Source organism: Lathyrus oleraceus, chromosome 6, assembly GCF_024323335.1.
Source record: "Lathyrus oleraceus cultivar Zhongwan6 chromosome 6, CAAS_Psat_ZW6_1.0, whole genome shotgun sequence".
Taxonomy (NCBI): domain Eukaryota; kingdom Viridiplantae; phylum Streptophyta; class Magnoliopsida; order Fabales; family Fabaceae; genus Lathyrus; species Lathyrus oleraceus.
Window position 1 is genome coordinate 314589210 of NC_066584.1, and position 27267 is coordinate 314616476.

A 27267-nucleotide genomic window follows, 5' to 3' on the forward strand; every position below is an offset into this window, starting at 1 on the left:
AAAAAATTGAAGAATATTTGAACGGCTTTGGTGTCTTTGACATTTAAAAGTCTATTAGGGGCGGCAGCCGTTTTGCAATTTGCACAAGGTTTTTTTTTCTTCTTTTCGTTGCAATCAACCATTATCCATTCCAAATTGGTAGGAACAACTTCGCATCTTCTTTTTGACCACATTCTTCACTCCATCAAATGTTAATTATAAAAAGAAAATGAAAAAAAATAAAGACCTAGTACTGTAATGTTGTATAAAGAATTTCTTAATAGAAGAAAATTAAAGTAAATTATATTCTAAGACATCAACCATACATTATAGATCATATTGCCTATAATTATATATACACTCATTTTTAAATTGAAGAGAATTACTAAAATTTATTAGACGAATATTAAAATAACATATAAGTCTAATAAAAAACCAAATCAAATCGAATATAGTTTAAAATTCAATTCAATAATTAAATTAATGAATTAAATTTATAAATCAAATGAGTTATATGAACAAAAAAAATTAAATTAGTTAATTAAATAAGTTGAATTTTAATTATACATAATTTGATATGTTAGATTCATTAATCAACTCGATTATATGAGTATGCTTATATTATTTTAAGGGTGTGTTTCATTGAGTATGCTTATATTCTTTTAAGGGTGTGTTTCATTCAATGTAGATAGAGGGGAGAGAATATTAAGAATCAAATATGTTTGATTCAATGTAAAAAAAATATTCAAATTTTAGGAGAGAAGAGGAGGGGACAAAAACCCTTTCAAACTACAATTTTTGCGTCCCTATAAATCACACAAATAGGAGAGAATGAGAGGGAATATGAATTTTAATAATTTAAAAAATATTAAAAATTTTAAAATATCTTCAATTTTATTTTAATATTATAAAATATTTTTTTTTTGTATTTGTTAATTCTCTTTTGTGTGATATTTTTCTATTACTTTCATTCATTTATAATAATTGTTCTCCTTCAAATTATATATTTTTATTTAATATAAATTATAACCATTGTTTTTTTGTTATATTTTATTTTTATGTTATTACATTACAATATATATATATATATATATATATATATATATATATATATATATATATATATATATATATATATATATATATATATATATATATATATATATATATATATATATATAAAGTCATTTATATATTTAAAAGTTGTTATTAACACATAATTTAATCTGTGTTAAAAAGTTATAATACGAATTAAGTATACTAAATTTAGTTTAACGTTATGTCTTGTAACGTCTTTTAAATTTTAGATACATACACTTTGTTTTAAATTATTTTTGATATATATATATATATATATATATATATATATATATATATATATATATATATATATATATATATATATATATATATATATATATATATATATATATATATAATTGTTTTAAAATTTTGTATATATATAGTTAATTTTAAAAATTGTTTTAAATTGTATATAATATATAATTAATATGTTTAATTAGTTTTAAATTGATATATATAATTAATTTTAAAATTTGTATATAATATGTGTTAAATTAATTTTAAAAATTTGTAGCATATAACTTTTATATTATTTTTAGAATTTATTTTAATTAATTTAGATTCAAGGATTTAAATCTTCAATATTTACTAATCTTATTTTTTTAAAATATTTATTTAAAATTTCAGATATATAAAAAAATAGATTTTGAAAAAATGTCTTTTAAGTCTGTGAAGCAAGCGAACTGAATCTAACGAGATGAACCTAACGAGTTGAATCGAGTTGCTCGTGAACTTATAATGAATCGAGTTTGAGTCTTAAAAAATGTTACTGTCCAACTTGAAATGAGATTTGAGCTGACCCATTTCTTAACAAGCTGAGGCGAGTTTGACTCGACTCCACTCATTTTCAACTCTACTAACAATGATACTTTGAATTCTTATACGTATTAAATATTTTTAAAATTCATTTTTCATACTTTTTGGATAATTAATATATTTAATTTATATATAAATTATAAATATTAATTATAAAAAAAAATGAACAAAATTTATTTATAATATTGATCGAATGAAGTATGAATACCAATTTGGTTTGACAATATTATTTTATATTGTTGGAACAAAAGGTTTTCAAGAAAGGTGGGAGAAGAAGAAGAGAAAAAAATGAGAAAAGTGAATGGTAAAAAGAGAAAAATATTATTGAGTGAAGAAAGTTCTTGTTTTGCATCATACAATGTCCTTTATATAGGCAACTAAAGCTCATACCCAAAACTATACGAACATACTCAACCAAAACATACAAAATGTAAAGTACAAAACTACAATTTACATTCCTACATAACACATATATGATGTATCCGACTCAGTAGAATACATGTGACTCCTACACCTAAAAACACCTCGATTAGCCACTTTGACACAAACGAATGCTAGCTTTCGAAAAAACATCGAATTACAACTTCAAGCACACACCCTAATTCATGTTCTCGAGACTTCACATCCTGATGCTTCCCTTCAACTCGTCGAACCTGACTTTCTTTAGAGGTTTGGTAAGTATGTCAGCTAGTTTCCATTTTGTCTTACAATGCTCAAGTTCAAGTTTTCCTTTGTTAACTTGATCCCTCAGAAAATGATACCTCATTTTTATGTGCTTACTTCGACCATGACACACTAGATGATTCTCCAGGTCGATAGCTGACTTGTTATTGACAAACAATTTCACTTTCCTAGATTCCATTATCTTGAGCTCTTCGAGCAACATCTCTATCAATGTTGCTTGACATGCTGCATATGATGCAACCACGTACTCAGTTTCACATGATGACAATGCCATAATGGTTTGCTTCCTTGAGTTCCATGAGATTGGAGCGAATTCGATCATGAATATGTCGCTTGCAGTACTCTTCTTTTCGTCGTAATCTCCACTAAAATCTGAATCAATGTAGCCATATTCTTCTGCATATGTGATGATCTTCTTCTGCCTTAGCATCAACACATCATGATCAATCATACCCTTTATGTATTTCTACACCCACTACATTGAGATGACATTATTGGGATTTCTCCATGAATCTATTCAACAATTTGACGCTTTGGCAAATGTCTGTTCTGGTATTGCAAAGATACCTCAAGGATCTAATAATTTGTTTGTATAGCGTCGCACTTACAAATTTATCATTTGTCTCCTTCTTCAACTTTGCTCTAGTTTCTAATGGCATATCAGTTGCATTACATTTTCTCATCTTGAACCTCTTCAAGATATCTTAGGCATACTTTTTTTGGTGCAGGAACACTTCTTCACCTGTGTCTTTGAACTCCATCCTTGAGAAATATGAAAAATTCCCTAGGTCGGACATTTCAAACTCTTGCATCAGTTTCGACTTAACTCTTCTTATCTATGTTTCATCTGTAATTGTAATCAACAAATCATCTACATACAAGTATCATTGACATACACTCCATGTTGAGAGACACGCTTTGTGAAACCTTCTTTAATCAGAAAGCTATCTATTTTCTTATTCCAAGCTCTCAAGGCTTGCTTCAAACCATATAGGTTTTTCCTTAATATGTACACCTTCGACTCCTGCTCATTAATTTTGAGTTCAGGTGGTTGACTGACATATATTTCTTCTTCCAAAGATCCATTCACAAATGATGATTTTACATCCAATTGATGTTGCCGACACAACAATTTTGATGATTTCTAGCCTCGCGACATGTGCATATTGTCACACCATGATTTTTGACCCTGAATTTGCAATTAAATACATTCATCATAGTTGTTGCATCCCTGAATAGCATAACATGCATTCCATACTGCATAAGGCTAAACTATTTGGCAGAATATATTTTTGGATTTACAGACAAACCGGTTGAACTGATTCTCAATTGTGCGTAAAATTAGCGAGCGGAAAATTTCAAAATCAAGCTTGCGGGCGTTAGTATTCTTAATCTACGGTTCACGTAGTTTAATCTGGCGTGCTCGTTTTATTTTTTCGACTATTTTTTCGATTGCATTTTGATCAGAGCCTTTTAACCGATCAAAATTTATTTTAAAATATTAAATCAAACGTTGTAGATTTCCTAGAGGTTTATTTCGCACTGATTATTTTGGTGCATTCGATTTAATTTTTTGAACATTTTTACGTTCGATCTTTATTTGTTTTGAGTAATTTTTATTTTTCAGTCAAAATAATTGAAATAATTAAATATATTTGTCTATATTTTTGTTTTTATTTTTGATTATTTAAAAAAATATAATTTTCTTTTAATTAAATTATTTCAAATTCCTTTTACAATAAAAAACCCAATAAGTGGACCTCTTTTTCATTAAAAGAATTTGTTTCTATACATAAAAGCCAAGATATTGCAGGCACACATGGACAAAAAATGAAGGGATTCCAATGTCTGTATTTTGATGGCGTCAAGTGGTTACCTTTTTACTTTGATGTATTTTAAGAAATTTTACAAACATACACTCAGAGGAGGCGAAGACCAAAACAAACACAAGCGACCCTTATACAAAGATTTTCTCTGATATGCTTTTGAAATAAATAAGAAAAATAAGTAAGTTTCAGTAAGGCAATTTGGTTTTTCTATTCATGTCCACATGCACATTTTCCTTTTCATGCAATATTCACACCCCTTTTTTACTATTCACGATCATCATCTTACCAGCCCACCTTTTCATCAATACACCAACTCCTTCATAACTTAGCAGGAACCATTTTTTCTCACTCAAATAAATATCCTAACATAGTATGTGAATACATCTCCATTGTTCATGAAAACTATATTTTTCTCTTCACAACCATTAACCTTAAACAACTTTCTCTACACTCCCACATACTCCCCATTTCATCACTTTCATTAAACATCATCGAACAAACTCAATCATACCATATATATTAACCGAAGTATATCAACAACTTGAACTACACTAAATAAATAAATAAATAAATACTTAAAGTAATTAAAATGATTCATAAACTAATTTCTCAATGTCTCTAATTTTCTATATATGAATTACATAAGATAAAAATTCAACACATTGACGAACTGATCAATGAAATAAATAAAAAATGAAGCCCAATACATTGTACGGAGGAAAATTGAACTCAGACTCTAATAGATCGAATCGCATGCTAGACCTAGACCCATTGTCGCGCCGCCGCATATTCCACCTCCAAATTGACTTCTAATTTCTACAATTTCAAAACATGTTTCATTTCTCTTCTTCACTTAAAATTTAAGACATATTTCAACATTTTATTTATAACAAATTAACAAGAATCGTGATCAAAATAAAAATATTTTAACTGATATATAAAACATGTTTCATTTCTCTTATTGACTTAAAATTGAAGACATATTTCAACATTTATTTATAACAAACTAACAAGAATCGTGATCAGAATAAAAATATTTTAACCAATATATATTTTGTGTGAGATAATGAACTATGATAAATTAAAATTAAACTTAAAATGACAATTGAGAGAGATATTTATCTTTAGTGTCATATTAAGAGAACTTATAAGAAAAAAAAGGGATATTTTGTTTCCTATCGTTTGGTCCAAGAGTAGAAGAAAGGTTTGGTCATTTAAAAAAAAAAAGTGATTAGAAGAAATATTAAAGTTGGACAAGATATGGTTATGGAGTGTGCGTAGGAAGCAATTAATTGGAAAAGTATAAGAAATGGTGAACCAATATTCTACGCTAAGTTCTTAAGCCATATATATTTTTATTCAACAGTTAGGGGTAAATTTGACATTTCAACCCAGAACAAACAAACTAGAATGTCCCAACATACAAGGTAAAGTTAACCTCATTAAATCCGAAAACTACTTGAAGCTCAAAACCATCATCATCAAGAGGGAGAAGGAGGACGAAAAAGTTGTAACCTTTTTCTCTCCACTCTTGCTAAATCAACCACACTCTCTCTCTCTCTCTCTCTTCTAACAAGAGGGTCTCAGTTTCTGCTTTGTGGGTGGTAAGGTAAGGGATGTTTGGCTGTGAGTGTTTTTGTTGGGATACTGTCCTTGAATCCTTTCCCTCTGATCCACTTCCTTATTCTCTTCCTTCACCTCTTCCACAATGGCCACAAGGTATCTTATCATCAACCTTCCATTTTTAGATTCTTTTCTTGCTTCTAATTTCAATGATTAAGTCAACTTACTTCTATATCTGCAACTTTATCATTTTTACAATACTTTTTGGATTCTTGATATGAATACTGTTTTGTTTGTTTTTGTTGTTGGCTTTGATGTAAAATGTTTGTGGCTTCAAATGTTATATTTTGTCAACTAAGCTTGTGAGTTGTGAGTGATTTAATCAGGTGGCGGTTTTGGCCATGGAAGAATGTCCCTTGGGGAAATACAAGTTATGAAAGTAGACAAGTTCGAGAAAGTTTGGAGATGCACAAATTTGAATGGAAAGTCATTAGGTTTTACATTTTATAAACCTTTGGAGATTCCAGATGGATTTTCCTGTCTTGGTTACTATTGTCAGCCCAATGATCGGCCGTTGCGAGGGCACGTTCTTGTTGCGAGGGAAACTACTTCTCAAACTCGGCCTGATTTTCATGCATTAGAATCCCCGGCTCTGATCAAACCAGTTAGCTACTCGTTGATATGGAGCATGGATTCACATGATGAATGTGTTTACTTTTGGTTGCCAAACCCTCCCACGGGTTATAAAACCGTCGGCGTAGTGGTTACTACTAGTCCAGATGAACCGGAAGTTGACGAAGTTAGGTGCGTGAGAATCGATCTAACGGAAGTTTGTGAGACATCTGAGCTATTACTAACGATAAAGTCGAAGAAAAATTGTTTCCAGGTTTGGAAGACGGAACCCTGCGATAGAGGCATGCTGGCGAGTGGTGTACCTGTTGGGACTTTCTTCTGTGGCACCGCCTACTTTGATTCTGAACAAGTGGTGGATGTTGTGTGTTTGAAGAATCTTGATTCTTCATTGCATGTAATGCCGAATCTCAACCAGGTTCACGCGCTTATTGAGCATTACGGGCCGACTGTATATTTTCATCCTGACGAGATATACATGCCGTCATCAGTGCCGTGGTTTTTCAAGAATGGAGCGCTTTTGTATACCGCGGATAATGCGAAGGGAAAAGCTATAGATTACGACGGCTCAAATTTACCTTGCGGTGAATGCAATGATAGTGCGTTTTGGATTGATTTGCCGATTGATGAAGATGCAAGAAGTAATCTTAAGAAGGGAAACATCGAGAGTGCGGAACTCTATGTCCATGTAAAACCGGCATTAGGAGGAGCCTTTACTGATATCGCAATGTGGGTTTTTTGCCCTTTCAATGGTCCTGCCACACTTAAAGTGGCATTGATGAACATTGAGATGAGTAAGATAGGCGAACACGTCGGTGATTGGGAGCACTTCACGCTCCGTGTAAGCAACTTCACCGGAGAACTTTGGTCGGTTTTTTTCTCTGAACACAGTGGAGGTAACTGGGTGGATGCATTCAATTTGGAGTTTATTAAGGATAATAAACCGATAGTTTATTCTTCAAGACACGGCCATGCTAGCTACCCTCATCCCGGGACTTACCTTCAGGGATCATCCAAACTTGGAATAGGAGTTCGCAACGATGCTGCGAAAAGTAACAATATTGTGGATTCAAGCTTCAGATATAAGATTGTTGCGGCGGAGTATCTTGGGGATGGAGTCATTACAGAACCGTGTTGGTTGCAGTATATGAGAGAGTGGGGACCTACCGTTGTATACGATTCGCGGTCCGAAATAGAGAAGATAATAGACTTGCTTCCAATATTTGTTAGGTTTTCTGTGGAGAACCTATTTGAATTATTTCCAACCGAGCTTTATGGCGAGGAGGGACCAACAGGTCCAAAGGAGAAGGACAATTGGCTAGGAGATGAATATTGCTAACCATATGCTATTAGTCATTTCTCTTGAGCTAAGGAATCCAAACTTGTAAGATATCATCTTTTTGTCTCGGATTTTTTATTTCCTGAAGTCGCAAATTTACGCATTCACACAGTTAGCAGTCAGTATGCTTTTGGTTGAGATCAAACTGGTCATAAACGAAACAGATTTTGATTTGAAATCTGAATTGTCCGATACAGTTTCATCGATCAGCGCTGTGTTAAGCGACCAAGATATCGTCATGATGTAGCAACTGTATAGGAGGTGTGCCTTAGATAGTACTTATAGATTTCTTGGTTCGCAAGGAAAACGACTTCTATAACGCGGAATTTTAAGTTGGTTTTATGTATAATACAGAAAACTTAGAACATGTACAAGGTAGGGCTAAAGGTTGTATACACATTCATGAGTGTTTTCATTAGTATTGCTTGTAATGGAACAGGAATGTGCTTGATTCGGTATTGTTGTTTGTTTGAATATTTTTCTTCTTCTATTTTGCTTTACATTTGGATTGCATATTGTGGCCGTTAGATCTACTAATACTGCATGATTAATCAAGAATATTCGATTTCAACCGCTGAGTAGAATAATATGTGTCCACAAATCAAACAACTAAAATTAGTAGAAATGATTGATATATTAAAAAAATTGCATTATTAGCTATGTGAAATCATCTTTCTGTGAACATTAATTTTGGTCGCATGCATATCATTTCACCAAATTTTTCATTAAGAGTTTGTTGATGCAATTACACTTCACTATGGGGTTGAAAATCCAAACGAGTTCAATAAAAAAATCGTAAACCGCGTAAAAAAAATTGTATTTGATTCAGATGTGTTTCAGTTACATTTTAATGAAATTGCGCGGTTCGATTTGGTTTGTGATTTGTATTTTGTAAGCCGAATCAAATTGCATCTTACTTGTTTCAGTTTCAAGTTTCTTAAATCTCTTCTATATCCGACCTTCTTCGCCGTCAGATACATCTTACCTCTTATTCTTTAATCTCTGCTCTCATATATTATTTCTTTTTCACCTTCTCTTATTGTTCTCTCTTTTGATTTTATTTTTATAATAATTCTTTTTCTTTAATTTCTCCTCTCTTATATTTTTTTTTCATCTTTATTAATCTCTCATCTATTTTTTTTTGTTTCATTATAGTATTTTTGATATTATTATATACTATTTTTTTATGTTTATTATTGTATTTTTGTCTAATTTGATTTTTATATATTAAATGAGAAATTGTTGTCTAAATATGAGTTTTGTTATTATTTGATAGTAAATTAAAGATTAAATATAAAATTATGTTGTCATTTACACGTGTATGTATGACTTAATATAAAATTTATAAAAAATCTAATCAAACCTATCCACATTGATTTGGTTCGATTTATTTTTAAAAACCAATCAAATCAAATAAAACCGTACATTTTTCTCTCTCACCAATTTGAATGATTTTTTATATCAAAACCATAGAAATCACACTACAATACCTATTGGAAATCAACCACTTCAAATTTAATGAAATTCTCAGCATGGTGGATGATTAGAGTTAACTCAGTTCACATTCTAAATCTCAAAAACATATATGTTTATTTTATTTCATAATTATTTTATTTTATTTATGTTATTCTAAGGGCTTGTTAAATAAAGTCTTGTAGGTTTATATTTTTTTCTGGAAAAATAAATGGGCGTCCAACCGGCGTGCCCCCGTCTGTCCATTTTTTCTTTTTATAAAACATATATGATATTTTTTTATTATTTAATATTAATTTTAAATATGTTAGGAAGTTAATAGCATAAGATTATGTAAAAAATAATAGTAGAAAATTAGATAAAAAATAATAGTAGTAATTTTAAAAGAAGTTATTGTGTAGTTATATAAGGATATAATCAATATAAAAATAGACTATATCAAAATTAAATTTTATCTTTATACATGATTATAAAGTATTTATTAAATTATAAAATAACTAGAATATCTTTTTTTTATAAGAACTCTCACTTCCGTATAATCTTAACTGCCGTCATTGATAATTTTTTCGCATTAATACTAGATTTTATCTTCAACAAATTTTACATAATTTCTCAACAAAATTTACATAATTTCTTAATAAATATTTTGCAAATGAGGTAGATGATAAAGAGGTTCTCATGATTGATTTAAAATTTTGAAAGAACTCTATAAAGATCACCTGCAGATGGTTGTGGATGTCGATGATGATATGCTGATTGAGTATCATTGACAGTGCGTAATGAGGTGTTACCTCTTGTTCATGGTTGACACATCCATATTTGTGGACAAAAGTGCAACATACGCCGATGTGGTATATCTTAGATACTTCATCAAATTGATGGCGATTCACGACTACAACTGAGGGGTCGCATGTTTGGTACAAATGTACTCGAAGCTAGGCGATGATGGTCTTTGGAAGACAAAGCAGATGACGGGAAGTTGCACACTGCTTACGGTAATTTATTGTTACTAATATTTTCATAATTATTTTTTACACTTATTATTAATATTTTATCTGAATCATTTTCAGAGATGGATCATATCCCACTTTTCTCGCATCTCTAGGTGGGAACTTGTGTCTGAGTACACTGAGGATTGGCCACGTGCTGCCTCTTTTGCTCCGCACATAAGGAATCAGGCGGTCGAGCCATTCTGAGTGTATCTTGAGTGTCGTGAATCAAATGGCATTGCCTTTTGCCCATACAGAGGTCACTGCCAGATGTAACACCCTTCTACCCAAACGACATATTTAAAGAATTTATCAGAGTACAACATGTAGAAGAGTTTACATTTCATTCAACTTAACACTCATCACTTTACAACATAAAAATATTTTATTTATTTTAATAAAACTTCGCAGCGGACAACAACACAATTAACGATTTATAAAAATGTTTCAACAAAACATATCAATAATTTAGTCTTCATACACAACTTAAATAATAATATAATCTCTATTGAATCCCATAACCCCGGTGTCACATGACCAGAGCATTGACTCGACTCTGTAGAATAACTCTACACTTATTCTTCACCTCAACAAAAGCTACTCCTCATTATCTGCACATTGCTCATCATAGATGAACATAAACACATGCAGAAGGGGTGAGAATTACATTATTAAACAATAATATAACGACAGAATATAATATGAATAATTTGCACATATGTCAACACGGATCATCACAATCATCATTATAATCAACAAACTCATGAATATCAACAAAACAACACATCAATTGCAATGCACACACCCATGCATGACTCAACACGACTCGGTATACCCATTTTGTGACCACTACAGGATCACTACTCCCAGATTCACCACCATAGAATCCGAGTTCCCCATAAGGAACCAAGCCTCTCAACAAGCCCGGAGTCAACAACATCATTGGAACTCAGTCCGTTCATCACTAGGCATCGGCCTTTCATGAATGCATGCACATCAAACATGCATCATAATCAACATAGCAACAACAACATCATATAGTCATGTTATCATCATCATTAATAGCATGACATACAACTCAACAAAACAACAACAACATTACAACGATATCACATCTGGGAGTTTAAAACGCGAAAGCTGTCCGTCAAACTGATATGGCGAACGCCATTAGGCTAATGGCGAACGCCATTAGCGTTAAACGCTCTTATTCTGGAAAAACTGTCCGTCAAACTGATATGGCGAACGCCGTTAGGCTAATGGTGAACGCCATTAGCGTTAAACGCTCTTATTCTGAAAACTGTCTGTCAAACTGATATGGCGAACGCCATTAGGCTAATGGCGAACGCCATTAGCGTTAAACGCTCTTATTCTGGAAAAACTGTCCGTCAAACTGATATGGCGAACGCCATTAGGCTAATGGTGAACGCCATTTAGCGTTAAACGCTCTTATTCTGGAAAAAGGCCCAAATGGCGAGCGCCAAAGGCATAATGGCGAACGTCATTTGGCTGTTATGTGCATAAACAAGATTTTAAGCGCAGAAACAGTGGACGCGCGGCTTCTAAGCCTACAACCCAATATCAACATTTAACAATCATACATACACAACATACTTCGATTACAATGTATATAACGCCACCATACTCACAGATCGGACAATTTCCCTCAAAAACCACAACTTTCCCAATCTCCCTAAATTCCCCAAATTTATCAACAACCCAATCCTATATCATGTAATTGCTCGCATATTATCGTTTAATAAGGTTCAGACCCCTTACCTCTTTGGATTGAAGGAAGCTCTGAGCAATCTTTGGTCTTTCCTCTTCCTTCTCTTTCTCTTCAGCGCTTCTCCCTTTTCTGACTCTGAGGCAAAATACGTGAAAATGAAAACCTTCAGTTATCTCCTTTGGCCTCTTTTACCCAATTCCACTTTTACCCTTCCACTCTTCATATTCCAATTATATTATTTATTTAATTATTATTAAAATAAATAATATCTATAATAATAATAATAATAATAATAATAATCCAATAATTCAACTTTATTTAATTAAATTAATAAAATACTATTAACTCAATTAAATAATTCTCTTATTTTAATCGGGGTGTTACAACTCTCCCCCACTTTAGAAGTTTTCGTCCTCGAAAACATACCTCAAGCAAATAGAGCCGGATACGACTCCTTCATCTGATCTTCACGCTCCCAAGTCAAGCTCTCACCAGCTGGACCTCCCCAAACAACTTTCACTAGAGCAATTTCTTACCTCTCAGGGTCTTCTCTTCTCGGTCATCTATCCGAATTGGCAACACCTCAACGGTCAAATTATCCCTCACCTGGATATCATCCAACTGAACAACATGCGACGGATCCGCAATATACTTTCTTAACTGAGATACATGAAACACGTCATGCAGATTAGAAAGCGACGGCGGTAAAGCTATCCGATACGCCACTTCCCCAACCCTCTTCAAAATCTGATACGGACCCACAAACCTCGGAGTAAGCTTTTTAGACTTTAAAGCTCTACCCACACCTGTCGTCGGAGTAACTCTCAAGAACACATGATCTCCCTCTTGGAACTCAAGTGCTTTTCTCCTCTTATCATGATAACTCTTCTGACGACTCTGAGAAATCTTCATCTTCTCCTGAATCATCTTAACCTTTTCAGTCGTCTGCTGCACAATCTCAGGTCCGAGTACAACACTCTCACCTGACTCATACCAACACAATGGAGTTCTACACCTCCTACCATACAATGCTTCATATGGAGCCATACCGATACTAGCATGAAAACTATTATTATAAGTAAACTCCACCAACGGCAAATAACTATCCCAAGAACCACTCTGCTCCAACACACAAGCTCTCAACAAATCCTCCAAGGATTGGATAGTTCTTTCAGTCTGACCGTCAGTCTGAGGATGATAAGCTGAACTCAACCTCAACTTAGTCCCCAACGCTTTCTGCAAACTTTCCCAAAATCTAGAAGTAAATCTGGGATCTCTATCAGACACAATACTGGATGGAATACCATGCAGCCTCACTATCTCCTCAATATACAACTCTGCCAACTTCTCTAAAGAGTGATTAATCTTCATCGGCAAGAAATGCGCCGACTTAGTCAATCGATCCACAATCACCCAAATAGAATCATTACCTTTCACCGTCCTCGGCAGTCCCGTCACAAAATCCATGGAAATGCTATCCCACTTCCATTCAGGAATCTTCAAAGGTTGCATCATACCTGTCGGTTTCTGATGTTCAATCTTTGACTTCTGACAAGTCAAACAGGCATACACAAACTTAGCAACATCTCTTTTCATACCCGCCCACCAAAACAACTTCTTCAAATCTTGATACATTTTAGTTGCACCTGGATGGATACTCAATCCACTCCTATGGCCCTCTTCAAGAATACTCTTTTTCAATTCAGACACCTCAGGAACACAAACTCTACCTTTAAATCGCAGGATGCCATTCCCATCAATCTCAAAATTACCACCATTACCCTGGTTAACCATAGTAACATGATCAACTAGAGCGACATCAACTTGCTGACCATTCCGAATATCTTCCAGAATTCCACTAGTCAACTTCAGCATACCCAACTTTACACTATCAGCGGAAACTTCACAACCCAAACTCATATCACGGAACTGTTCAATTAACTCAAGCTCCCGAACCATCATCATAGACATATGTAGAGACTTTCTACTCAGCGCATCTGCAACTACATTAGCCTTACCGGGATGATAACTCAATTCGAAGTCAAAATCCTTCAGTAATTCTAACCACCTTCTCTGCCTCATATTTAACTCTTTCTGATCAAACAGATACTTCAGACTCTTGTGATCACTGAACACTTCGAATCTGGAACCATACAGATAATGCCTCCACATTTTCAACACAAATACAACAGCTGCAAGCTCTAGATCATGCGTAGGATAATTCCTCTCATGAACTCTCAACTGTCTAGAAGCATAAGCTACAACTTTACCATTCTGCATCAAAACACCACCAAGACCCATCAAAGAAGCATCACAATAAACAACGAAGGACTCACCAGGATTAGGCAAGATCAACACTGGAGCACTGGTCAACCGCCTCTTCAACTCAACAAAACTCGCTTCACAAGCTGCATCCCACACATACACTTGACCCTTCTTAGTCAACTGCGTCAACGGCAATGCCAACTTAGAGAAGCCCTTAATAAATCTGCGATAATAACCAGCTAACCCCAGAAAACTGCGTATCTCAGTAGCAGACTTCGGAGTCTCCCACTGTAATACAGCATCAACTTTAGCAGGATCAACAGAAATCCCACCACTCGAAATCACATGGCCAAGGAAACTCACTTCCTTCAACCAGAACTCACATTTAGATAACTTTGCATATAATTTCTTTTCTCTTAACACCTGCAAAACAATTCTCAGATGTCCTGCATGCTCTTCTTCCGTCTTAGAATATATCAATATATCATCTATGAACACCACAACAAAATCATCAAGGTACGGATGGAATATACGATTCATATATTCCATAAACACACCTGGAGCATTAGATACACCGAACGGCATCACAGTGTATTCATAATGACCATACCTCGTACGGAAAGCAGTCTTCGCAATATCATCTGACTTCACTCGGATCTGATGATAACCCGATCGCAAATCAATCTTACTGAAAACATGAGCTCCAACCAACTGGTCCATCAAATCATCAATCCTCGGCAATGGATACCGATTCTTGATAGTCACCTTATTCAACTGCCGATAATCGACACACAACCTCATCGTACCTTCTTTCTTCTCCACTAACAATACTGGTGCACCCCAAGGAGAAACACTTGGACGCACAAACTTCTTCTCAAGCAATTCTTCAAGTTGCTTCTTCAGTTCAACTAATTCAGTTGCCGACATTCTATAAGGAGACATCGACACTGGACTCGTACCTGGTACTAAGTCAATGGCAAATTCGACTTCACGTTCTGGAGGTAAATCACTTACATCCTCCGGAAACACATCCTGAAATTCACAGACAACAGGCAAATCTACACTCACCACTTTCTTGGTACAGCTATCAGCACGGTGGCCTGGCTCGCCACACTTGAAACATTTACCAGCTATGGGAGATCCTCCCCCACTTGGCTTCTTCTCATCTACTACTTTCTGCTTACCTTTACCATTCGGAGATGCATAAGGACTACCACGATCCTTATTCTTCTTCTCACTAAGACTCTTGTAATGAGCAGTCCTAGCCTTGCTATCTTCATCAAATATCCTGCACTTATTAACCAGTGTAGGAAACCCACGAATCTCCTGGTAACCAATGCCTTGTTTGATCTCGGGACGCAACCCGTTCTCAAACTTGACACACTTGGATTCCTCAGCATCAACATCATTATAATGAGGACAATACTGCACCAGCTCCTCAAACTTCGAAGCGTAATCAGCAACAGACATGTTACCCTGCTTCAGTTCTAGAAATTCCATCTCCTTCTTACATCGCACATCAGCAGGAAAATATTTCTCCAGAAAGACCGTCTTGAACCTTTCCCAAGTCATCTCAGCACCTGGTACTTCAATTCTCTGGCGAGTGTTATTCCACCAGTTTTCAGCCTCTTCAGATAACATGTGCGTACCAAACTGCACCTTCTGTGCTTCAGTACACGTCATCACCGGAAAATCTTCTCAATTTCCCTCAGCCAAATCTGAGCACCATCTGGATCATAGCGCCCTTTGAATGTAGGAGGGTTATTCTTCAGAAACCTTCCCAAATTCTTAAACTCGTCGACCGGCGGATTCTGCTGCGCCTGCATAGCCTGCGCCATAGCAGCCAAAGCCTCAGCAATCGCACGGTCGTTTTCTCCAGCCATACTCTGTACAACACAACCACCACCGTTAAATATCGACAGTGTCATTTACACTAATCGACCAACAGGGAAAACATCACATTATGACTCGACTGGACTAACCAGGCTCTGATACCACTAATGTAACACCCTTCTACCCAAACGACATATTTAAAGAATTTATCAGAGTACAACATGTAGAAGAGTTTACATTTCATTCAACTTAACACTCATCACTTTACAACATAAAAATATTTTATTTATTTTAATAAAACTTCGCAGCGGACAACAACACAATTAACGATTTATAAAAATGTTTCAACAAAACATATCAATAATTTAGTCTTCATACACAACTTAAATAATAATATAATCTCTATTGAATCCCATAACCCCGGTGTCACATGACCAGAGCATTGACTCGACTCTGTAGAATAACTCTACACTTATTCTTCACCTCAACAAAAGCTACTCCTCATTATCTGCACATTGCTCATCATAGATGAACATAAACACATGCAGAAGGGGTGAGAATTACATTATTAAACAATAATATAACGACAGAATATAATATGAATAATTTGCACATATGTCAACACGGATCATCACAATCATCATTATAATCAACAAACTCATGAATATCAACAAAACAACACATCAATTGCAATGCACACACCCATGCATGACTCAACACGACTCGGTATACCCATTTTGTGACCACTACAGGATCACTACTCCCAGATTCACCACCATAGAATCCGAGTTCCCCATAAGGAACCAAGCCTCTCAACAAGCCCGGAGTCAACAACATCATTGGAACTCAGTCCGTTCATCACTAGGCATCGGCCTTTCATGAATGCATGCACATCAAACATGCATCATAATCAACATAGCAACAACAACATCATATAGTCATGTTATCATCATCATTAATAGCATGACATACAACTCAACAAAACAACAACAACATTACAACGATATCACATCTGGGAGTTTAAAACGCGAAAGCTGTCCGTCAAACTGATATGGCGAACGCCATTAGGCTAATGGCGAACGCCATTAGCGTTAAACGCTCTTATTCTGGAAAAACTGTCCGTCAAACTGATATGGCGAACGCCGTTAGGCTAATGGTGAACGCCATTAGCGTTAAACGCTCTTATTCTGAAAACTGTCTGTCAAACTGATATGGCGAACGCCATTAGGCTAATGGCGAACGCCATTAGCGTTAAACGCTCTTATTCTGGAAAAACTGTCCGTCAAACTGATATGGCGAACGCCATTAGGCTAATGGTGAACGCCATTTAGCGTTAAACGCTCTTATTCTGGAAAAAGGCCCAAATGGCGAGCGCCAAAGGCATAATGGCGAACGTCATTTGGCTGTTATGTGCATAAACAAGATTTTAAGCGCAGAAACAGTGGACGCGCGGCTTCTAAGCCTACAACCCAATATCAACATTTAACAATCATACATACACAACATACTTCGATTACAATGTATATAACGCCACCATACTCACAGATCGGACAATTTCCCTCAAAAACCACAACTTTCCCAATCTCCCTAAATTCCCCAAATTTATCAACAACCCAATCCTATATCATGTAATTGCTCGCATATTATCGTTTAATAAGGTTCAGACCCCTTACCTCTTTGGATTGAAGGAAGCTCTGAGCAATCTTTGGTCTTTTCCTCTTCCTTCTCTTTCTCTTCAGCGCTTCTCCCTTTTCTGACTCTGAGGCAAAATACGTGAAAATGAAAACCTTCAGTTATCTCCTTTGGCCTCTTTTACCCAATTCCACTTTTACCCTTCCACTCTTCATATTCCAATTATATTATTTATTTAATTATTATTAAAATAAATAATATCTATAATAATAATAATAATAATAATAATAATCCAATAATTCAACTTTATTTAATTAAATTAATAAAATACTATTAACTCAATTAAATAATTCTCTTATTTTAATCGGGGTGTTACACCAGACGTGTCAGCTGGACCTCATTGCGTTATACTCTGGATGGCATGCATGTGGGTCAGGTCTGATGTATTTGTATCTGTCTGAGCGAGTGATGCGTCGATTTGAGTTTTTTTAGATTATTCCAAGACACACCTCATAGTCCGCTCCTCCCACCGTCCTCCGTAGATATCTTTATGTGACACTCTTGAGGACTTCAAGAGTCATTTGGTACAAGAAAAGTATCGCAGGGTGCCGACTCCTATACATTGGGATTACGCAGACGGCTACATGACATGGTTTTATAGGGCGTCACACCTTACCATGACACCAGACGCTCTTATAAGACCATATAGACCATCTAATCAGGAGGTACTTCAGGTTATGGATGACTACATCCAAGACGTAAGTAGCGTCTGTCGGTGTCGTATAGATATGGCAAGATCGGGCATAGAGACAAGAATTTCTGAGGAAGGCAATCTCATTTGGTCTACGTAGAAGGCATTATTTTCTAGGCACGAAATGCCTTGTAGTACAGGCGGAGAAGCCAGGAGGTTAGACATATTGAGTAGGTTATGTTTGGTTGTATTATTTTTTGTATTTTCAGAACAAATTATGTGTGGTTGAAAAGAAAAAGATGACTAGGATATTAGCATATAGCCATAGAACTCCATATTTCTTGAACTTAGTAGGAATGGTAGGTTTCTTCCGACCGCCGCCCGAAAAATATGGGAACACAGTCGTCATACTCACTCCATGAAACAAGACATTTGTACTTATTATGACTTAAAGAGAGCAATTGTCAATGGACTTTTTCACCTCAATGCTCTTTTTTTTAAAGAGACCAAAATACGAAGATGAAGTGCATCAAAAATTCACTTTTGAATATTGCCATTGAGAGAGGGATATGACATTTAATTTTTTTGACAAGACAGAATGTTGAGTTTGATCCAAGTCGGGTACATAATTTGGATAAACAAAAACTCTCCACTACTAATGAATTACTAGTACTTTACACTGCTCATAGTGAAGAGAACCATCGAAATATGCTTGATGGAAATCCTCCTTAAGTGTTAGCTTTGGCAGAAAAAAATAGGGATCAACATCATTGTAATCGAAGTCTGGGCGTGACAAATTTTATTGTGACTATTATAATATGACAAGACATACAGAGAATAGATACTTTAAACTTCAAAGGAAATAACGCATCCTTAATTAAATTGAAAGTTTTAAGAGCATGCCTCAAACTCAGAGACAACATGCTTGTCGCATTAGACTCGTGAGTATTGGAGGCACTCTAAGTTCTATAACGAGTGTAACATTCCAATTTCGATTAAATTATTTTAATTAAATTATTTATGATTTTTTAAGTAATTTATTTATATTATGTATATTTTATTTAATTACTATGCGTTCAATTAAATAAATAAGTGATTGAGGGTGTATGGTTAATATTGTGGAGGGTAGTGAAAAAAATTAGATTGAATCTAAAATATTAATAATTTATTAATTAATACAAATTAAGAAAATAATAACAAAATAGAGAATAGTAAGAGATGGGGCTGAATTTGAAATTAGTAGAATAATGGGATGAAGGAGTAAGAGAGGAATAAGTGTGGGGAGAAAAACATAAATATTAGAAGTGGGAAAGTTAGGTTAAGTCTAATATAAGGTTAGAGATAACCTAGTTCTAAATCAGATACATAGAAACTTTGTTAAAGAGGCAAGGAGGCAAGAGTGAGATCAAAAAGGCTAGAGGTAGAAGAAGAAGAACCTAAGTGTGAGATTCCATTGCTGCTAGGAAAACAAGATAAGTGGGATATTTCTTCTTTAATAGGTGTTAAGCATGAGGGGTAGAGTTGAGGAATCCTTAACCTCCAATAAGATTGTATGTGTTGTATATGAAATATGTATAATTGTGTTGTATTGAGGTTATATATGTGCTAAATAGTCTGAGGGTTTTCATGTTTATGCCATTGTTGATGTCTTTGAAGGTTTGAAGGATGTTGTGAAAATATAAAATTAAATGAGTAAGGATGTTAATTTGATGCAATATTATGACATGAAGGTGTATGTGATGTTTTGGTACTTTTTTTGGGATCGAATTTAGGTATTAGAAATGGAAAATCAAAGTTCTGAATTGAACTCCATGCAGAAAAACAAATTTTGCAGGTTGTAGAGCGATGGTGAGCGCCATCATCGTGGCGACCAAGTCTCCATGGGATTAGAGTTGATGGTGTTCGCCATGCACCCAAAATGAGCGTAATGAGCTCTGGTGCGTGGAGTTGAATCTTGTTTCTAGTTTTTGTTGTTGTATGATGAATAGAGGTGGTGTTGAGTACTATTTGGCGTCTATTCTTAATTATTAGTAAGGCTTAATTAATTTTAACATGATTTAAATGATGAATCATGTTGTATGGTGCAAACGGTGAATATTATGGTGATATTTGTTGTTATTAAATATTGTTGTATGTTGATATATTGTCTATCATGATTATGTTGTTGGTATTATTGGTGTTATGTACGGTCAGGACATATGTGCATGTGTTTAAGTGCATGTTGTTGAGTCATGTATTCATGGTGTACGAACTTCGGTTCATTTTTGGTGTACTCTGGTCTGATGGGATGGATCGGAATCGAGTCGCTAATTTGAATAAGAAATTAGTGAAGCCTTGCCTATGCTGATGGTAACGAACTTTGGTGTGCTCTAGTCCTATGGTGGGGATCAGAAGCGAGTTTTCGGTTCCAAGTGGGAGCTGGTGAAGCGTTACCTATGGTGATGGTAACGATTTGGTGTTCTCGGGTCTTATGGTGGTGATGGGGGCGAAATGAACTTGAGTGTTCATTAATGGTATCACATGCATGTTTAGCCAGCATCATAACTGGTTGTTAAATCTACACAATAGCAAACCATTAGGGTACCAAAGTTTTTCTCACACAAATATAATATTGTTATCATCAAAACTCAAGGTATAGATGCAGAACCAAATCATGTTCTAACGAAAAGCTCTCAAAGTTTATTGGATACTCTCAAGATCAATTCTTGGGGACAAACTAAATCGTTTCTTGACTGAACCTGTATCATTTTTGGTGTTCCTCTCTTTTCCTCAACTCTTTTGAAATTTTGTTCTCAAGAGACAGATGATGGACCAGATGCTTGGGATAACATGTACAACTAGTTTATGATAGGTGACAGATTTTCGGGACAGATTTTAGCCACGATGTATGGGACATTGTGTACTAGAATAAATTCAGTTTGTAAGATAGATAGAAAATAATAATTAAAGCAATAAAGAACACAAAAATATTTACCTGATTCGGTGCAACCTCGCCTATGTTTGAGGGATTCCAAGCCAAGAAAAGAAGTCACCATTTTGAATTAGTACAATTAGTCTTATAAGAACAACAACCACATGCCGATCAAGGCATATTCCTAATCCTAGTGACTTTCTATTTAGGTATCCCCTTAAATATGATAATCCGTTTCACTTTCTTTCAATCACTAATCTAAAGTAACAAACTCAATAAACAATTTCTCTCAATCACTAATACCAAGTGATCAACTCAATAAACAAAATATTAATATTGAAGTTACAACTCAACTAAATAAATCAAACTTTATGCTTTAAGATATGAATGAAATTGCTAGAGTGGTGCACAAACAACAACAAAAACAAATACTCAAAAGATAAATCCTAACACAAGGAATCTTCAAAACTTGCACCTCTCAAGAGAAGTTTGAGTCTCCTTAAATAGAAATTCGATTCTGGGCATTTCGAATGGGCATTAGCGACTCTGATTTTGTCCAGAAAATATAAGAGATTATGTTTTGAGTTGTTCCACAAAAGCCTCCAACAAAGGATATGAACAAATCTCTATAACTCATTGCTAAAAGATAGCAACAAATCTGATTGAAATCAAATCAGAAAATCTACTCCAAACGCAACAAACTTGGCTTGTTGTTAAGTGTCAGATGTTGCACATATGTTGGGATGTCTTTCCCACATGTGTCCCTTTAGCATCACAAGATCTTGAAGACATAAAATCTTTACTTGATATAAATCACAATTTCAACTTCTCAAGTAAAGGATTCAGAATAAATCTCTTGCTAAAACTAAACCAAATCTATTTTCAATGCATATCCAATTAAATATTTTCTTCAATGTAAATCCAATCAAATCGTCCAACTCCGGGCCTTTTTAATTAATCCATATTTAATTAAATCTTCTTCAAACTTAAGGATTAATAAAATCTATTTAGAAAATCTTACTAAATAATATTTGTTAAAAGATACAACAATAAATCTTCTAGGAATCAAACATCAATGCGCACAGATTCACTCACAAGTCTTGATCTGCACACTGAGGCCAGATGCTGGAACACATGTTGGAACATCTTGTTCCACATGTTTCCTCTGCACAAAATAAATCTTGTATATGTGTTGTTTTACCTAATACAACCAATCCAAAAGAAACAACATCTTTAACTTTTGTAATTTATATTCTGCAATTAACTTTCCGCTGCTTAATACTTGTAAACCATTTACAAATTGATTTTAAACTGATTTTAATCCGCAAAGTTTTTTAAAACCATGTTTTTATGGACCACACAATTCACCTTGTCTCTTGTGTGGGAATTTACAAGACCAACACAAATGTGTTTCAATAATGAATACAATTGAATTTTACCTCTCCATCCCACACATGCCTGACAGCATGGTTCGGATATAGAGGCATCAGCGATAAGTTAAATGTGCCTCCTCCAAACCCCTCGGGTGCCTCAACATGTACCGGTGGGGCTTCCGGAGAATCAGGAGTTGACACATGCCTCCTACAGGAAGATGAAGTAGGAGATGCATGAGCCATAGAAGTTGAACCTTTGCATCAACCAAACTAAAACTGATAGGTGCCTGCGATGATCGAGTTTTTTCCCTACAAACTGATGCATGTTGCACAACTCTATCATCCCTCAATTTATCTTGGTTATCACCCATAATGCCTATAATTAAACCATACAAGCATTATACATATGAAACACAATGAAATGGAGGAAAATAATGCATACAAAAAATATGGAAATGCATCTTCGATTTTTGGGAAAAACGTTGAAAAAATCCAAAGATGCATCTCCGTAATATTCAACAGCTCAGAGATGACGAAAACGGCAGCAATGCAGTTCAATCCTACATCCCAAAAAATTCATTGATCATTTAAACTACTTATCAAACACATTACTCATTAAATAGCATATCCAAACTACTTATAACATAACCTAATGCCCAATTTCTACAAATTTATATTGAAATCAAAAAGGTATAGAGAAATAAAAAAAATACCAAATGTGAATTTGATGTTGAACTCTTTGATCGATTGGATGTTGATGATAGAAACATGGAAGTGTGTTGAATGAGTTTGATAGTTTTTTAGATGTGAGATCTTAAGAGTTGAGAGGTTTTTAGAGTTGAGTGTTTGAGAGTATTTTTACAGGTGAGGAAAGAGAAGAGACACCTGCGTGTATTTGATTAAAATAACATCTGGAGATGCATCTTGCTAAGTTACATGCCGATGCATTTCCCTAAAAAATGACATAGTCTTAGGGCCTTACTAAAAAACAAGTGTGAATGGAGTACGTCCGGAGATGCACTTTCAAATTTTATGAGTAGTTTGGATTTTTCATTAAGGTGGATAAGCAATACTTAGGGTGCATCAAGCAATCCCCTAAAAACTAAGCAAGGTGAATGAATGGAAGCTAATACCATTTATACAAAAACACTAGGGAAATGCTCTTTCCATCTTTATGGATGCACCCACACCACCGCGAAACGTCCATAATGTCCCTAGCGTCCGGAGATGCCTCTTTGAACGCACCTATTTTAGCCATTTCTCATACAAAATTGAAGAGACATCCTTTTTACGTTGAAATTTAATCCGAAGATGCATCTCTGTATGTGAAAAAAATGCATCTGAATATGCATCTTCGTAAACACCATTTATTCAAATGTTAGTGAGTTGTCTAGAGATGCCTCTTCGGACGTTTTTCTTTCATATCCTGCGTCAGATCCTTCCATTTTCCTGCTTCTTCATTTTCTCAAAATTTATTTTAAAAAAGTCATTTGAGCTCTGCAACGATTTTACCTCTGCATCCATTTAATCCAACTTATACCATTGGAGCTCTTAACAGCATTTCATAACATCTAAGCTTCTCCCTCTCATCAATCAATTTTATTTGTTAAGTTTTTCAAATGATTTCTTCTTTTTATGATTTGATTTGTAGTTAGTTTTTTAGGATACATTAGTTGTTTTAGGCACTTTAGGTAGTAGTGTAAATGAAATTGGTAGGTTATAACAACATCCAATGAGGTTTTCTTGGGACTGTTAGGGTAGAAATGGCATATCGTCCATGAGACAATTGAAGGTTTTTCCGGAGATGCATCTTCGGATTTACTCTGCATTATTTTCGGAGATGCATCTCCGAATTTGACTCAGTCAAAAAATTGGGACATTTTGTGAATTTCTTCGAGCATGTTGTTGATATATGTCTCTGGTTTATAACGCATGTGCAATGGCTGAAAGCAACACTGGTCAGATTGGGCTTGGTGTATGTCCCAAACCACGTCGGTACAACATGAGAGGGTCGCATTGATGACCATGAGGCCAAGAGTTACTGATAACGTGTTTGATGTTGCACCTACTTTGGGAGCCTGATCGTCTGGTTCTCGTAGTCGACTCTCTCAGAAATCTCGGGCATATGATGCAGTAGAACTTGAGGTTTCTAAGGCCCCTGTTAACCCTGAAGCCCGGGAGTAAGTCGATCAGGATTCCCCATTAGAGAGTTATCCAAGAGGGTCATATGGCACCTCCTTACTTTATAATTACGCAGAGCATGCTGCTACGCATGTCTGGAATAGAGAGGTGTATTTCTTTTCTTTTTCAATACATTTTTTGTCAACTAATTAGATGCATATTGATTGTGTTTTATTTTTTCAGAAGCGTGATTGTTTTAAAAATGTTAACCACAACAGGAAGATACCGGTGTTGCCACCGCCCACTAATCATTGGTTCAATGATCTATCCGTTATTCCGATTTTTCCATTTTATGTTCATCTGCATACGTGACCATAAACCACGACATGCATGTGGCTTTTGCAGAGAGGTGGCACTCAGAGACAATATTTTTCTACCTACCTATAGGTGTTATGACTATTACTTTGGATGATATCTCTTGCCTCTTGCATCTTCCCATCAGGGGGAAATTACTAGACCACGGGAGGATCGGACGAGAGGAAGGGGTTGATCTAATGGTCACCTTGTTAGGGGTTGACCCTGGTAAGGCGTCAGAGGAGGCAACTCGCATAGAGGTTATCATGCACAGTTTGTCTTTTTGGAAACCCTTTATAATGGTCATGTGAAGGGGGAAACGAATGTTGTGGACGATGATGTGAAGGTTGAGTACCATTGATATTGCGCAATAAGATGTTACCTCGTGTTCTTGGTTGACACATCTATGTTTATGGACAAAAGTGAAACATATGTTGATGTGGTAAATCTCACCTGACTGCGACTCACGAGTACAACTGGGGGCGCATGTTTGGTCTACCTCTATTCGAAGTTGGGCGAGATTTTTCTTTGAAAGACAAAGCAGTTGACAAGGTGTTGCACGCTTCTAACGGTAATTTCTTATTACTAATATTTTTATAATTCATTTGTTACACTTGTTATTAATATTGTATTCGCAACATTTTCAGGGATGGATCATCTCCCACTTCCCCTGCATCATCGGGTGGGAAGCAACGCCTAATTACACAAAAATGGCCTCGTGCAGCCACTTTTGTTTCGTACAGGGGGAATGGTGTGGTCGAGCTATTTAGAGTCTCTCCTAAACGTATGGTACCAGATGACGTTTGCTTTTTCCCATACGAGGGTCACTGCCAGACACGTCAGGTTGACGTTATTTTCTTATACTCCGGTTGGCTGGAATGTGGGACATCTCTTATGTATCCTTATCTTTTCGAGTGAGTGATGCGCTAGTTTTAGCTATTTGCATATTATTTTGAGACCTTCCCATGAGTCTGCTCCTCCTGATGTGTGCCAAAGAGATTTATAGATGATACTGAATGATTTCGAGAGTCACCTGGTACCAGATGAGTATCATTGAGAGCCAACTCATATACATTTTACTTGTTTTTAGGGCTACATGACATGGTTATATAGGGTGTCACACCATATCATGACACCAGACGCTCCTGGAGAACTACATAGGCCAGCTAACCAAAAGTTACTTAAGGTTCAGGATGAGCAGGCAGAGAGCGTGATGGCGGTATGTCGGCATGTTGCGGAGATGAGTAGAGCAACCATAGAGTCAAAACTCTTTTTGTATGGCACCCCCTAGTTGTCCCTAGCGTAGTGCATGGTTTCCGAGTTATGAAATGGCATGCAGTACAGACGACAATAAGGCAGACAATTAGACATACCCGATAATTTATATTAGAATGTATTATTACTTTTAGGTATTCTCGAACAAATGTTATTTATGAATTATCTTGACTTTTCTTATTTAGGTATGAATTTTCACTCTCTAACCTTAATATAACTGAATTTTATTTTGATTTTACGTTAATACAAGTTATTATAAGTTGGTCACACAAAAATTGAATTTTTGCATCTCCAAAATAAATCCTCCCTTTATATTTATCATATTTTCAAAAAAAATCAGGGGACATTTCAGAGATGCATCTTGGAATACACTAAATACTCATACGGAGATGCATCTCCATACTACAATTTGATCAAAACTGTGGTGGATCTCATAATAACACATTTTAGTTATGATTTTGATATGTGCAAAGATTCATCTTCGGTCGCTTGAAAGACCATTTTGGATATTCAGGGATGTGGGAGGCACCATCAATGGTGAAAAGAGCATGTCTCAAAACAAATGTTTTAAAAATCAAACCGGAGATCGAAACGGTAAAACTTACGGTTTAAGGTTCAATTGGTTCAATCGGTTCAATCTATGGTCGAACCGTTTATTAAATAAATTAATAATACAAAATTAAATTTCATAAATATGTCAC

General features: G+C 35.2%; 1 protein-coding gene across 1 annotated transcript; it reads left to right on the forward strand.

Moving 5' to 3' along the window:
- Positions 1-5826: 5826 nt before the first annotated feature.
- Positions 5827-8399, forward strand: LOC127091627 (hypothetical protein At1g04090). The gene is made up of 2 exons (XM_051030314.1): positions 5827-6110; positions 6341-8399. Exons 1-2 carry the CDS (start codon positions 6008-6010, stop codon positions 7921-7923), a joined length of 1686 nt encoding a protein of 561 aa, XP_050886271.1. The 5' UTR covers positions 5827-6007; the 3' UTR covers positions 7924-8399.
- The last annotated feature ends 18868 nt before the right edge of the window (positions 8400-27267 follow it).

Coding starts and splice junctions, on each gene's coding strand:
- LOC127091627 (XM_051030314.1), top strand. CDS start 6,008: ATGTTTGGCTGTGAGTGTTTTTGTTGGGATACTGTCCTTGAATCCTTT. Junction 6,111..6,340: donor TCTTCCACAATGGCCACAAG/GTATCTTATCAT, acceptor TGATTTAATCAG/GTGGCGGTTTTGGCCATGGA.